This window comes from Rana temporaria, chromosome 6 (assembly GCF_905171775.1).
Source record: "Rana temporaria chromosome 6, aRanTem1.1, whole genome shotgun sequence".
Taxonomy (NCBI): Eukaryota; Metazoa; Chordata; class Amphibia; order Anura; family Ranidae; genus Rana; species Rana temporaria.
The window spans coordinates 211,368,312-211,384,156 of record NC_053494.1 but is presented as its reverse complement, the minus strand read 5'-3'; the positions used below and the strand labels follow the sequence as shown (position 1 = coordinate 211,384,156).

The window sequence follows — 15,845 nt, the reverse complement described above, 5'->3', positions numbered from 1 at the left end:
TTTATTATATATATATATATATATATATATATATATATATATATATATATATATATATATATATGTATGTATTATTATTATAATATATATATATATATATATATATATATATATATTTATATATATATATATATATATATATATTATTATATATTTTTTTTAAATGATTTTTAAAATATGTGAATGTATCTTATTTATTTTTTTGGTAATTTTTTATTAAAAATAAATAAGATACATTCACATATTTTAAAAATCATTTAAAAAAAATATATAATAATAATAATAATAATAATAATAATAATATATATAGAAATATAATAATATATATATATATATATATATATATGTATTAGTATTATATTTCTATATATATTATTATTATTATTATTATTATTATTATTATATATATTTTTTTAAATGATTTTTAAAATATGTGAATGTATCTTATTTATTTTTTTGGTAATTTTTTATTATATATATATATATATATATATATATATATATATATATATATATATATATATATATATGTATTATTATTATTATTATAATATTTATATATATATTATTATTATTATTATTATTATTATTATATATTTTTTTTAAATGATTTTTAAAATATGTGAATGTATCTTATTTTTTTTTTGGTAATTTTTTTTAATTATATATATATATATATATATATATACATATATATATGTATGTATTATTATTATTATTATTATTATAATTAATATTTATATATATATATATATATATATATATATATATATATATATATATATATATATATATATATATATATATATATATTATTATATTTTTTTTTTAAATGATTTTTAAAATATGTGAATGTATCTTATTTTTTTTTTATACAGCTTTCTTTGTGTTTTTTAACAAGGCTTCCATATTCTTGTTTTTTTACATTTTTACAGATTAGCCACTAGAGGGAGCTCTCAGTGGCTCAGTGCAATTACAAATCCGGAAGAGAATGCTCCAAAAAAAAAAAAAGATGTTTAGAACTTTTTTGTACTTTTGGCCATGGCTGTAGTAACTGATATCCGCTTATTCTTAGGTACGGGAGCTGGAGAGGCAGAACAAGATCCTGAAGACCCAACTGAAGCTGCTGAAGGAGAAGGACAGCTACAAGTCCAACATCGACCAGATCACATCGGGGTCCGGCAACCACCTGAAGCAGCAGATAGACGCGCTGCTGCATGAGAAGGACAAGCTGCAGGCCGAGCTGCAGAACATGCAGGCCGTGGTGGAGGAGCTGAAAAGCCGGTAACTGCTGCGCTAGATTATCCGAGGTCTCTTGTGCTGTATACGCCCCCACGTGGGCGGCTCAGATGTGATAGGGAGGAAATGCTCAGCAAAGAAACTGACAGAAAACTGAGCATGTGCAGAGCCTCAGCTGAATGAATAGGAGGCGCACAGAGGATTCCTGCTCATTTACATACCGAAGCATAGTAAACACAGTAGTTTACTATGCTTCAGTGATGAATGGACAACAGGAGTGATTGGTACTAATCACTCACTGTTCATTCAGGAATGGAAGAAACCAGTAAATTACATATTTACCCGCCCCTTCCATCCTGAAACATCCCTCTTGTGTGCCGCAGCAGCTTCCGGCAGGAGAGGAGAGAAGGGAAGTCGCGCTGTGAAGGAAAGGGCGCATGTGCTTGAACCAATCCCCCTCCAGTGCAGCTGGAGGGAGAAAGAGGAGGAGAAGCTGACAGTGTTGCAGGGGGGAGGCAGAAGAGGATCGGTGTCTGCAATAAGACAATACAGCCAGACCTCCTGCTTAACAGGTGACTGGACCCCCCTTTTGAACTGATGGGGCCCGGGCCCAGTACAGGAGGGCTGGCTGTACTGCCTTATCACCGGGCCTGCGCAGAGCTGCCAACACTGCTCTGCAAAATCCCCAACTGCAGTGGGGGACATGAACAGAAGGGGGAGACAGAGAGCAGCAGGATCAACTATTTTTTTTATTTTTTTTGCAGAATACAAAAAATAATCTCATAGGCCCAGATTCTCAAAGGGCTTACGACGGCGCAGCGCCATGTACGCGGTCGTAAGTCCTAATCTGGGCCGTCGTATCTATGCGCCTGATTCTTAGAATCAGTTACGCATAGATAACCATTAGATCCGACGGCGTAAGGCTCTTACGCCGTCGGATCTTAGATGCAATTTTTTTTATTGTCCGCTAGGTGGCGCTTCCGTCGTTTTCTCCATCGAGTTTGCAAATTAGCTATTTACGCGAATTCCCGAACGTACGCGTGGCCGACGCAGTGAAGTTACGACGTTTACGTTAGACTTGTCCCGGCGTAAAGTTGCCCCTGGGTATATGAGGCGCAATCAATGTTAAGTATGGCCGTCGCTCCCGCGTCGAAATTTATAAATTTACGTCGTTTGCGTAAGTCGTCCGTGAATGGTGCTGGACGCCATTTACGTTCACGTCGAAACCAATGACGTCCTTGCGACGTCATTTGGAGCAATGCACCCTGGGATATTTTACAGATGGCGCACGCGCAGTACGTTCGACGCGGGAACGCGCTTAATTTAAATGCTACACGCCCCCTACCCGCCTAATTTGAATTAGGCGGGCTTGCGCCGTGTGATTTACGCTACGTCGCCGCAACTTTACAGGCAAGTTCTTTGTGGATAAAGCACTTGCCTGAAAAACTTGCGGCGGCGTAACGTAAATGAGATACGTTACGCCCGCCCTAAGTTACGCCGTTCTACGAGAATCTGGGCCTGTGTGACTTGTCTAGTGACTATGAGATTCATTTTCTGTATTCTGCAAAAAAAAATGTAATTTTAAATTCGTAAATTTACAAATTGCGATCATAATGAATGACCCCCCAAAAAAAACGAATGAAACGAAAACAAACATTTTTTGTTGGCAGTGCACGTGTCTTTGTGCGCTGCCGAAAAATGTGTACTTTTTTTTTTTTTTTTTAAGGTAATTTGTTATGATCACAATTCGTAAATTCATCTATTCATAAATTCGAAGAAAAAAATAATAGTTCGTAAATTCGAAAATCTGAAAATCCAAAAATAAGAAAGAAAATCTGAAAATTCGAAAGAACAAAATTACAAAAATAAATCCTAAACAATAACCAATTAATTAATAACTAATTAACTAATAATAACTATTAAATTATAGGTATTGGAATTTCCTTTCAAATTTGGCTGTTTGGTGAATTGGAACAAAATAATTGAATAATAAATAATAATAATGAAAAGTTTTTAATATTATTATTTATTATTATTAACCACTTAAGGACCGCCTCCTGCACATATACGTCGGCAGAATGGCACGGCTGGGCACAAGCACGTCCTCTTTAAGTGCCCAGCCGTTGGGCACGCGCCCGCGACCCGTTTCCGAAGCTCGGTGACCGCGCCTGCAGGACCCGCGGACCCGATCGCCGCTGGAGTCCCGCGATCGGTCCCCGGAGCTGAAGAATGGGGAGAGGTGAGTGTAAACACAGCTTCCCCGTTCTTCACTGTGGTTCTGTCATTGATCGTGTGTTCCCTGATATAGGGAAACACAATTAATGACGTCACACGTCCAGCCCCGCCCTCCTACAGTTAGAAACACATATGAGGTCACACTTAACCTCTTCAGCGCCCCCTAGTGGTTAACAACCAAACTGCAATTGTCATTTTCACAATAAACAATGCATTTTTATAGCATTTTTTGCTGTGAAAATGACAATTGTCCCAAAAATGTGTCAAAATTGTCCGATGTGTCCGCCATAATGTCGCAGTCACGAAAAAAATCGCTGATCGCCGCCATTAGTAGTAAAAAAAAATTATTAATAAAAATGCAATAAAACACTATAAATGTTGCGCAAACCAATCAATAAACGCTTATTGCGATTTTTTTTTACCAAAAATAAGTAGAAGAATACGTATCGGCCTAAACTGAGGAAAAAAAAGTTTTTTTATATATTTTTGGGGGATATTTATTATAGCAAAAAGTAAAAAATATTGCATTTTTTTCAAAATTGTCGCTCTATTTTTATTTATAGCGCAAAAAATAAAAACCGCAGAGGTGATCAAATACCACCAAAAGAAATCTCTATTTGTGGGGAAAAAAGGACGCCAATTTTGTTTGGGAGCCGCGCCGCACGACCGCGCAATTGTCAGTTAAAGCGACGCATCGCCGAATCGCAAAAACTGGCTGGGGCCTTTACCTGCATTTTGGTCCGGGTCTTAAGTGGTTAATTGGTTACGTTCCATACGTTTAGATACGGCATTCGTTATTTTGGATAACTCGTAACTTCGGATAAATCCGTACTCGTTACATTCACCAACAGCCAAATTTGAAAGGAAATTCCAATACCGATCATTTAATAATTATTATTTCGAATTTCCAATTTTTCAAATTTACGAAATTTTCGAATTGACTAATTTCCGAATTTATGAATTCACAAATTTTTGAATATTAGAATTCACGAATATGGGGAAAAATTCATTAAGCGGATTTTCATTCTTTCGGAAGTTTCCGAATTAACGAATTTGTCGAAATTTGTGAAAAAAGAATTTGGAACGAAACGCATTGCACATGTCTAATAATGAGTATGAACAGCATACGGAGCTCTCCCTGAAACATTCTGTCCCTGGAAATTTCCTTTTTTTTTTTTTACAGTAAAACCCTGGGCCAGATTCACGAACAATTACGGCGGCGTAACGTATCACCTTTACGTTACTCCGCCGCAAGTTTTCGTCGTAAGTGCTTGATTCACAAAGCACTTGCGTGTAAACTTGCGGCGGCGTAGCGTAAAGCCGTCCGGCGCAAGCCCGCCTAATTCAAATGGGGCGTGTACCATTTAAATTAGGCGCGTTCCCGCGCCGAACGTTCTGCGCATGCTCTGTTAGGAAATTTCCCGCCGTGCTTTGAGCGAAATTACGGCGCCCCGACGAGTTTTTTGAACGGTGACGTACGTTACGTCCTTTCGAATTCCCGGACGTCTTACGCAAAAAAAAAATACAATTTGAAATTCGACGCGGGAACGACGGCCATACTTTAACATGGGCTGTCTATTGTTACACCACCTAAATAGCAGCCGTAACTTTGCGACGCGAAAAGCCGACTGGCGACGACGTAAGAGAATGCGACGAACGCGCGTACCTTCGTGGATCGCCGTAAACAGCTAATTAGCATACCCGACGCGGAAAACGACGCGATCTCCACCCAGCGGCTGCCGAAGTATTGCATCCTAAGATCCGAAGGCGTACGAAGCCTTACGCCTGTCGGATCTTAGCCAAATTCTGTCGTATCTTTGTTTGTGAATTACAAAAAAAGATACGACGCGGCAAATTTGAAAGTACGCCGAAGTATCAGCAGATACTCCGGCGTACTGTTTCTGTGAATCTGGCCCCCTATTTTTATAATCCTGAATTCATAGAAACAGCAACCAATCCCCACCACCCCCCCCCCCCATGTTGATTGGGAGAGTGAAGTTGCACTTTAAAAAGTCGAGCGGCTTCCATTCTCTGTGCAAACCTGTTACGCCTCCTCCAGCCCTCTGCCCATCTGCGAGGATGGCAGTGGCAGAGGAGGGTGGGGGATGGTGAAACTTCCAGGAGAGAACACCCAGGCTGCTAATTGGCACAGGCTGCTGTGTGCAAGGGGGCGTAATAAAGCACAGAACAGCTAAAGTCTGCACCATCCAGTAGTGAACAAGGGGGGACATGCTTATCTAAAGGGATGCTGGGAAAATGTTCTTTCACTCCGGCTCACCATTTGCTCTGTGACATCTCAGTACAGCTCAGTGACTGTGCGCCTTCGCTAAATGACGCTCTTTTTTTTTTTCAGATATGAGGATGAAATTAACAGAAGGAACCACCTAGAAAATGATTTTGTATTAACAAAGAAGGTTTGTGTTCTCCGGTATTAGTCCTCCATCTTTGTTTGGGGCGCTGGACTCCTTGTAAGCATCGCTGAGCTCCTCGGCTCAATTCCCGCCAGGAGTCCCACTAAAACATTTGTATCTTAGAATTCTCACACCTTCCATAACAATCCTGATCACAGGATACTCAGCTTCTGCCCCGCCCCTGGCCATTACAGCAAGAGGGCCCCAAACTGTTCAGGACAAGCCAAGGGCCACATTGTATGTTTTACAAATATTCACAGCTGAGGAAAAAAGAATCTGTTTTTATAAATGAATGGAAACATTTTACTTGTTTTTTCTTTAAATAACGAGATCTGATTTACCGCAACAGAGGAAAAAACAAAGGAAAGAGTCTCCCCTTACACCAGGGTCCCCATCAGAGTCCTCCTTACATCAGAGTCTCCCCTTACACCAGGGTCCCCATCAGAGTCCTCCTTACATCAGAGTCTCCCCTTACACCAGGGTCCCCATCAGACCCCCTTACATCAGAGTCCCCCCTTACACCAGGTTCCCCATCGGACCCCCTTACACCAGGGTCCCCATCAGAGTCCTCCTTACATCAGAGTGTCCCCTTACACCAGGGTCCCCATCGGACCCCCTTACATCAGAATCTCCCCTTACACCAGGGTCCCCATTGGACCCCCTTACATCAGAGTCCCCCCTTACACCAGGGTCCCCATCGGATCCCCTTACACCAGGGTCCCCATCAGAGTCCCCCCATACATCAGAGTCCCCATCAGACCCCCCTTACATCAGAGTCCTCCTTACATCAAGGTCCCCATAAGGGTTCACCCCTTACATAAGTGTCCCCATCAGAGTCCCCCTTACACCAGGGTCCCCATCAGACCCCCTTACATCAGAGTCTCCCCTTACACCAGGGTCCCCATCAGAGTCCTCCTTACATCAGACCCCCTTACATCAGAGTGTCCCCTTACACCAGGGTCCCCATCAGACCCCCTTACATCAGAGTCCCCCCTTACACCAGGGTCCCCATCGGACCCCCTTACACCAGGGTCCCCATCAGAGTCCCCCCATACATCAGAGTCCCCATCAGACCCCCCTTACATCAGAGTCCTCCTTACATCAAGGTCCCCATAAGGGTTCACCCCTTACATAAGTGTCCCCATCAGAGTCCCCCTTACACCAGGGTCCCCATCGGACCCCCCTTACATCAGAATCTCCCCTTACACCAGGGTCCCCATTGGACCCCCTTACATCAGAGTCTCCCCTTACACCAGGGTCCCCATCAGACCCCCTTACATCAGAGTCCCCCCTTACACCAGGGTCCCCATCGGACCCCCTTACACCAGGGTCCCCATCAGAGTCCCCCCATACATCAGAGTCCCCATCAGACCCCCCTTACATCAGAGTCCTCCTTACATCAAGGTCCCCATAAGGGTTCACCCCTTACATAAGTGTCCCCATCAGAGTCTCCCCTTACACCAGGGTCCCCATCAGAGTCCTCCTTACATCAGACCCCCTTACATCAGAGTCTCCCCTTACACCAGGGTCCCCATCAGCGTTCTCCTTACATCAAGGTCCCCATAAGGGTTCCCCCCTTACATAAGTGTCCCCATCAGAGTCCCCCTTACATCAGGGTCCCTATCAGAGTCCTCCTTACATCAGGGTCCCCATGAGAGTCCCCTTTTATATCAGAGTCCTCCTTACATCAGTGTCCCCATCAGAGTCTCCCCTTACACCAGGGTCCCCATCAGAGTCCTCCTTACATCAGGGTCCCCATCAGAGTCCTCCTTACATCAGGGTCCCCATCAGACCCCCTTACATCAGAGTCCTCCTTACATCAGGGTCCCCATCAGAGTCCCCTTTTACATCTGAGTCCTCCTTAAATCAGGTTCCCCATCAAAGTCCCCCTCCTTTACATTAGGGTCCCCATCAGAGTTCCCCCATACATCAGGGTCCCCATCAGACCCCCCTTACATCAGAGTCCTCCTTAAATCAAGGTCCCCATAAGGGTTCCCCCCTTACATAAGTGTCTCCATCAGAGTCCCCCTTACATCAGGGTCTCCATCAGAGTCCCCCCATACATCAGGGTCCCCATCAGACCCCCCTTACATCAGAGTCCTCCTTAAATCAAGTTCCCCATAAGGGTTCCCCCCTTACATAAGTGTCTCCATCAGAGTCCCCCTTACATCAGGGTCCCCATCAGAGTCCCCTTACATCAGAGTCCTCCTTACATCAAGGTCCCCATAAGGGTTCCCCCCTTACATAAGTGTCTCCATCAGAGTCCCCCTTACATCAGGGTCTCCATCAGAGTCCCCCTTACATCAGGGTCTCCATCAGAGTGCTCCCCTACATCAGGGTCCCCATCAGAGTCCCCTTTTACATCTGAGTCCTCCTTACATCAGGTTCCCCATCAAAGTCCCCCCCTTACATCAGGGTCCTCAAAATGTCCCCCTTTACATCAGAGTCCTCTTTACATCAGAGTGCCCTCTTACATTATGGTCCCCATCAGAGTCCCCCCTTACATCAGAATCCTCCTTACATCAGGGTCCCCATCAGAGTGCCCCCTTACATCAGGTGTCTCTATCAGAGTGCCCCCTTACAATAGGGTCCCCATCAGAGTCCCCCCTTATACCAGAGTCCTCCTTACATCAGAGATACCATTAGAGTCCCCGTCTATATCAGAGGGCTGGATGAAATCTTGCCATAGTTTGGAGACCCCTTGTTTAGACTGTCAGCTCTTCTGGTCACTGAGGCGAATGTGGTTCTGTAGACTCTGTAATATTGTATATTGTGTAGGGATGAATTCTCTCTCTGTGTCTGGCAGGATCTCGATGACACTTACCTGCACAAGGTGGACAACGAGTCCAAGCTGGACAGTCTGACCGATGAAATCGAGTATCTAAAGAAGGTCTATAAGGAGGTAATGGAATCTCTTTTCTGATTGGCCGCATCTTGTAATGATGTATTAATGATAATAGAGCTGCATTACATTGCATATTATCGGTCTGGAGTACATCGTATAATTACAGCCAATCCCATATCTTTTTATATCACTAAAACTTGCTGGATAAACATTTTGGTCACAGCAAATCTTACCATTTATAGGTCCTAGTTCTTCACACTCATGTTTGGGGGGGGGGGGGGGTGCTAAAAATAGGTGGCCGAGCTGAGTTTTTTCTGCCCCCACTTAAACTGCAAAGGCAGTCATTTGGGGGGTATACACTAGACATGTGCACTGCCGAAAAATTCGTTTGTTTTCGTTTCATGCGGTTTTTTGCAGTTAGGTAGATTCAGGTAGAATGGAATAAAGTTACGGCGGCGTAGCTTAGTGTGTTTAGGCTATGCCGACGTAAGTTAGCTAGGCAAATACATGATTCTCAATGTACTTGCCTGCTAATATACGGCGGTGTAGCCTAAAGCGGGCGGGTGTAAGGGCGCCGAATTCAAATCTGTGTTAGGGGGGCGTGTTTAATGGTAATAAGGCTTGACCTTACGTTTTTGACGTTTTTATGTCACTGCGCATGCGCCGGGCGCCTACATTTTCCAGTGTGCATTGCGGCTAAGTACGCCGCACGGGCCTATTGATTTTGATGTGGACGTAAAAGACGTAAATCCCGAATCAAGGACGACTTACTTGAATTTCGACGCGGGAACGGCGGCCATACTTGACATTACTATTCCACTAGGGCCTAGCTCTACCTTAACGCGGCCTATCTCTTACGTAAACGGCGTAAAAGTACTGCGTCGGCCGGGCGTACGTTCGTGAATCGGCGTATCTCCTCATTTACATATTCTACGCCGACCGCAATGGAAGCGCCACCTAGCGGCTATCCAAAATATTGCAATCTAAGATAGGACGGCGCAAGCCGTCGTATCTTAGATATGTTAAAGCGTATCTCTGTTTGAGCATACGCTTAAACATAAGTCGGCGTACTGATAAGTCGGCCTAACTCTTTCTGAATCTACATAAGTAAATTCGAAAATTCGTAATTCGAAATTCGGAAAGTCGTAATTCGAAATTCGGAAATTCGAAAATTCGTAATTCGAAATTCGGAAAGTCGTAATTCGAAATTCGGAAATTCGAAAATTCGTAATTCGAAAATTTGGAAATTCGGAATTCGGAAATTTGAGATTCTGAAATTTGAGATTCAGAAATTTGAGATTCGGAAATTTGGAAATTCTGAAATTCAAAAATTCGGAAATTCAAAAATTCAGAAATTCAGAATTTCGGGAATTTGGAAATTCAAAATTTTGGAAATTCGAAAATTCGGAAACTCGGAATTCGAAAATTTGGAAATTCAGAATTCGGAAATTAGAGTTTCGGAAATTTGAGATTCGGAAATTTGGAAATTCGGAAATTCCAAAATTCTGAAATTCAAAAATTCTGAAATTCGGAATTTTGGAAATTTGGAAATTCAAAAATTGGGAATTCGGAAACTCGGAATTTCGGAAACCCGAAAATCTGAAAATTCGGAAATTTCGGAATTAACGGATTTGTCTAAATTTGTTAAAAAAGAATTCGGAACTAAAATGAATTGCACGTGTGTAGTATACACATAGCACGTGGCCATGATAATTTTACATCACAACAAAAATGATTCCCCTAGTCGCATTCGGTGGGTAGTAATGCTGCCAAACACAACCTATTCAGGTGAATGGGGCAGCACCAGAATCGCGAACCAAGTGCTAGGCTAACGGTTTTGGAGCCACTGAAAAAAAGTCCATTCAGCTGCATATTCATTGAACAAACGCAACAAATAATTTCCCCCCCAACAAGTGCTGTGGCTGCAATACTCTCCCCCTCTCTGGTGCTGTCCCTTGCATTAATTCACTTTTGCCACTAGATGTCCTCAGTCTTCTGGGTTGAATGAAGACCAGTGTCATTTAACCTGGAAGTCGGAGGACCTCCTGTGAGGGCAAAGGATGCCTTGGACCTGCCCCTGAGGGAGTATCAAGATACACACAATGACGTACATAGGTCTCTACATCATTGAGGACTGTCTACTACCTGAAGACATCTGAAAAGCTATAAAAGGGAGGGCAGCCAGGAGGGCAGCACCAGTGCAGGAGAGATGAGGCCAGAGTTGGGCTTTTATTAGCTGTTCGCTGTTTAAACAGTGCTGTGTTAGGGAATCGCTTCCCTAACACTGACCCGCCTCTCAGCCAATCTGCACTGGGTCTGGTTACCGGTCACCTGATTGGCTGAAGCGAGGACCCGGAGGGAGCTTGGTGGACGGCGCTGACCCGAGAAAGGTATGTCCTGGGTCGGGGGGGGCAAACTGGCAGCATTTGATGGGGCAAACTGGCGGCTATTGATGGGGCAAACTGGTAGCATTTGATGGGGCAAACTGGCGGCTATTGATGGGGCAAACTGGCAGCGTGTGATGGTGCAAACTTGCGCGCGTTTGATGGGGCAAACTGGCGCCGTTTGATGGGGCAAGCTGGCGGCTATTGATAGGGCAAACTGGCGGCGTTTGATGGGGCAAACTGGTAGCTATTGATGGGGCAAACTTGCGGCATTTGATGGGGCAAACTGTCAGCTATTGATGGGGCAAACTGGCGGCGTTTGATGGGGCAAACTGGCGGCTATTGATGGGGCAAACTGGCAGCGTTTGATGGGGCAAACGGGCGGCGTTTGATGGGGCAAACTGGCGGCGTTTGATGGGGCAAACTGGCGGCGTTTGATGGGGCAAACTGGCAGCGTTTGATGGGGCAAACTGGCGGCGTTTGATGGGGCAAACTGGCAGTGTTTGATGGGGCAAACTAGAGGCTATTGATGGGGCAAACTGGCGGCGTTTGATGGCGCAAACTGGCGGCGTTTGATGGTGCAAACTGGTGGCTAGTGATGGGGCAAACTGGCAGTGTTTTATGGGGCAAACTGGCGGCTATTGATGGGGCAAACTGGCAGTGTTTGATGGGGCAAACTGGCGGCGTTTGATGGAGCAAACTGGCGGCGTTTGATGGGGCAAACTGGCTGCGTTTGATGGGGCAAACTGGCGGCTATTGATGAGGCAAACTGGCAGCGTTTGATGGGGCAAACTGGCGGCGTTTGATGGGGCAAACTGGCAGCGTTTGATGGGGCAAACTAGAGGCTATTGATGGGGCAAACTGGCGGCGTTTGATGGCGCAAACTGGCGGCGTTTGATGGTGCAAACTGGTGGCTAGTGATGGGGCAAACTGGCAGTGTTTTATGGGGCAAACTGGCGGCTATTGATGGGGCAAACTGGCAGTGTTTGATGGGGCAAACTGGCGGCGTTTGATGGAGCAAACTGGCGGCGTTTGATGGGGCAAACTGGCTGCGTTTGATGGGGCAAACTGGCGGCTATTGATGGGGCAAACTGGCAGCGTGTGATGTAGCAAACTGGCGGCGTTTGATGGAGCAAACTGGCAGCGTGTGATGGAGCTAACTGGCAGCGTGTGATGGAGCTAACTGGCAGCGTGTGATGGAGCAAACTGGCAGCGTGTGATGAAGCAAACTGGCAGCGTTTGATGGGGCAAACTGGCGGCTATTGATGGGGCAAACTGTCAGCGTTTGATGGGGCAAACTGGCAGCTATTGATGGGGCAAACTGGCGGCTATTGATGGGGCAAACTGGCAGCTATTGATGGGGCAAACTGGCGGTGTTTGATGGGGCAAACTGGCGGCGTTTGATGAGGCAAACTGGCAGCTATTGATGGGGCAAGCTGGCGGGGTTTGATGGGGCAAGCTGGCGACGTTTGATGGGGCAAACTGGCAGTGTTTGATGGGGCAAACTGGCGGCTATTGATGGGGCAAACTGGCAGCTATTGATGGGGCAAACTGGCGGCGTTTGATGGGGCAAACTGGCGGCGTTTAAAGGGGCAAACTGGCAGCTATTGATGGGGCAAGCTGGTGACTATTGATGGGGCAAACTGATGGCAATTGATGGGCACAGCGGCTGCGTTTCATGGGCACAGTGGCGACAATTGATGGGCACAGTGGCTGCGTTTCATGGGCACAGCGAGGCTGTAATTGATGTTTTTCTTTTTTTTCAGTTTGTTTGCGCCCCCCCAAAAATTTTGAGCACCAGCCGCCACTGGTCCTAACACAAGGCAACTAAAAGAGTTCTCATTAGACACAGATAGGGCAATGAAATCCCAACAGAGGTTCTAGTCCTGGAGGAGCTCCTCCTGCTGGCTGGCTGTGAATATGAGCAATTATTCCGACTTTCATAACTGATCAAAAACAAAATTTTAACGTAATAGAGAATATATACAGAAACACAATACGACACCATCAATCTGACTTTTCTTCTTTTTTTAGGAGTTAAACGAGCTCCAGTCCCAGGTGCACAATGACAAGGTGACCGTGGAGCTGGACAATAACCGAGACCTGGAAATGAAGCACATCATGGATGAGGTCCGTGCCCAATACCAGACCATGGCAGAGAAGAGCCGCCAAGAGGCCGAGCACTGGTACAAGAGCAAGGTACCACCACAACCATGTGACCACCACCACCACCCCACTGGTCCCGGCTTTAGAAATGTAGCACTACCCTGCGAAGGAGCCACTGTAATTAACGGGGTTCTTTCCCAAGATTTGTGGAGAGGCAGCCAGGCACACGGCAACAATTCTCTCACTCCCGCTCATTAACCACTTCAGCCCCGGAGGATTTTGCTGCATAAATGACCCAGCCACTTTTTGCGATTCGGCACTGTGTCGCTTTAACTGGCAATTGCGCGGTCGTGCGACGTGGCTCCCAAACAAAATTGGCGTCCTTTTTTTCCCCACAAATAGAGCTTTCTTTTAGTGGTGTTTGATCACCTCTGCGATTTTTTGTTTTGCGCTATAAACAAAAATAAAGCGTACATTTTGAAAAAAAACAATATTTTTTACTTTTTGCTATAATAAATATTAACAAAAAATATATAAAAAAAAAGAATTTTTCCTTCCGTTTAGGCCGATATGTATTCTTCTACATATTTTTGGTAAAAAAGAAACCTCAATAAGCGTATATTGATTGGTTTGCGCTAAAGTTATAGTGCTACAAAATAAGGGATAGTTTTATGGCATTTTTATTAATATATATATTTTTTTACTAGTAATGGCGGCGATCTGCGATTTTTATTGTGACTGCGACATTGTGGCGGACACATCGGACACTTTTGACGCTATTTTGGGACCATTGTCATTTATACAGCTATCAGTGCTATAAAAATGCACTGATCACTGTGTAAATGTCACTGCCAGTGAAGGGGTTAGCCACTAGGGGGCGAGGAAGGGGTTAAGTGTGTCCTAGGGAGTAATTCTAACTGTTAGGGGGCGTGGCTAAGAGTGACACGTCACTGATTGATGCTCCCGGTGAGAGAGAGCAGACAGGCGATCAGTGTCCTGTCACTAGGCAGAACGGGGAGTTGCCTTGTTTACACTTGCCTCTCCCCCGTTCTGCAGCTCTGTGACCCGATCGCGGGACACCGGCGGACATCGAGTCCGCTGGTCCCGTGGGCACGCTCACGGAGCTCGCGTCAGGGGCGCGCCATTCTGCCGACGCATATCGGTGTGAGCCGGCCGTTAAGCGGTTAATCGGTCTAGGGGATGTCTTTTTTTTATATATTTTCTTGCTGAAGAACTTGGAAGGGGTGTAGGGTGAGATGGGATTCCCAAGAACTACTAAATAAAGGACTCCCTGAACAGTCTCTATGTAGGAACAAAGGAAGATCCTGCTGTTCTAAAGCTCACACTATTTATATGCCCCTCCAGCCACCTACTGGGCACACCATCCCAAAGGGATTGGCTGAAGCACAATAAATACCCAGGTTGCTCATTTGCCTTGATCAACCTCAGTTCCTGAGTGTCTCCGAGCCTTTACGAGGGTTTCTGAGTGTATCCGAGTATTTATGAGTCTCTCAGGCGCCCCACCTCTGGCCACATGCGATATTGCATGCAATAGAAGTCAATGTGGAACAAATTATCTTCGTTTTCCATTGACTTCTATGGAGAAACTTGCTTTGATATGCGAGTGCTTTGGATTACAAGCATTCTCCTGGAACGGATTATACTCGTAATCCGAGGGTTTCGCTGTATACGAAAGGCGAATCATTCTAACTTAACAAACAAATCTGAAACTAAACACATTTTTCTGTTGTGCCCATCTCTACCTCTCTGGTTGTCCTTCTGGGTGTCACCTAATATCTTTGGGTTCCCTTTGTATTTTTACCACAAGGTCCCCTTTAAGAAAGGAAGGTCCCCTGTAGTTTGGTACGTTGTCTGTAATTCATTTTTTGTTTGGTTCTGTAGATTGAGGACATGATGAATCAGTCTAAACGCACCAATGACGAGCTGAAGGCATTGAAGAATGAACTATCTGATATACATCGCATGATGCAACGCGTCAACGGGGACAACGAGGCCCTGAAGAATCAGGTATATACGTGCGTTTAGAATTCAGAGTTTCTAATTGGATCCTGGATGCAAAAGTCTACATTACATGCCTCACTGTGCCATTACATTACATGCCTCACTGTGCCATTACATTACATGCCTCACTGTGCCATTACATTACATGCCTCACTGTGCCATTACATTACATGCCTCCACTGTGCCATTACATTACATTACATGCCTCACTGTGCCATTACATTACATTACATGCCTCACTGTGCCATTACATTACATTACATGCCTCACTGTGCCATTACATTACATGCCTCCACTGTGCCATTACATTACATGCCTCCACTGTGCCATTACATTACATGCCTCACTGTGCCATTACATTACATGCCTCACTGTGCCATTACATTACATGCCTCACTGTGCCATTACATTACATGCCTCCACTGTGCCATTACATTACATGCCTCACTGTGCCATTACATTACATTACATGCCTCACTGTGCCATTACATTACATTACATGCCTCACTGTGCCATTACATTACATGCCTCCACTGTGCCATTACATTACATGCTTTACTGTGCCATTACATTACATTACATTACATGCCTCACTGTGCCATT

At 44.7% G+C, this 15,845-nt stretch overlaps 1 protein-coding gene across 1 annotated transcript in view; it reads left to right on the top strand.

The window, feature by feature from the left end:
- The window catches only part of LOC120944233 (keratin, type II cytoskeletal 8-like), a 46,944-nt gene that overhangs the window by 17,834 nt on the left and 13,265 nt on the right, over positions 1–15,845 (top strand). Inside the window, exons 2-6 of the mRNA XM_040358208.1 lie at positions 1,076–1,284; positions 5,828–5,888; positions 8,692–8,787; positions 13,149–13,313; positions 15,123–15,248. Coding sequence (XP_040214142.1) covers positions 1,076–1,284; positions 5,828–5,888; positions 8,692–8,787; positions 13,149–13,313; positions 15,123–15,248 — 657 coding nt within the window. The remainder of the gene's footprint in view (positions 1–1,075; positions 1,285–5,827; positions 5,889–8,691; positions 8,788–13,148; positions 13,314–15,122; positions 15,249–15,845) is intronic.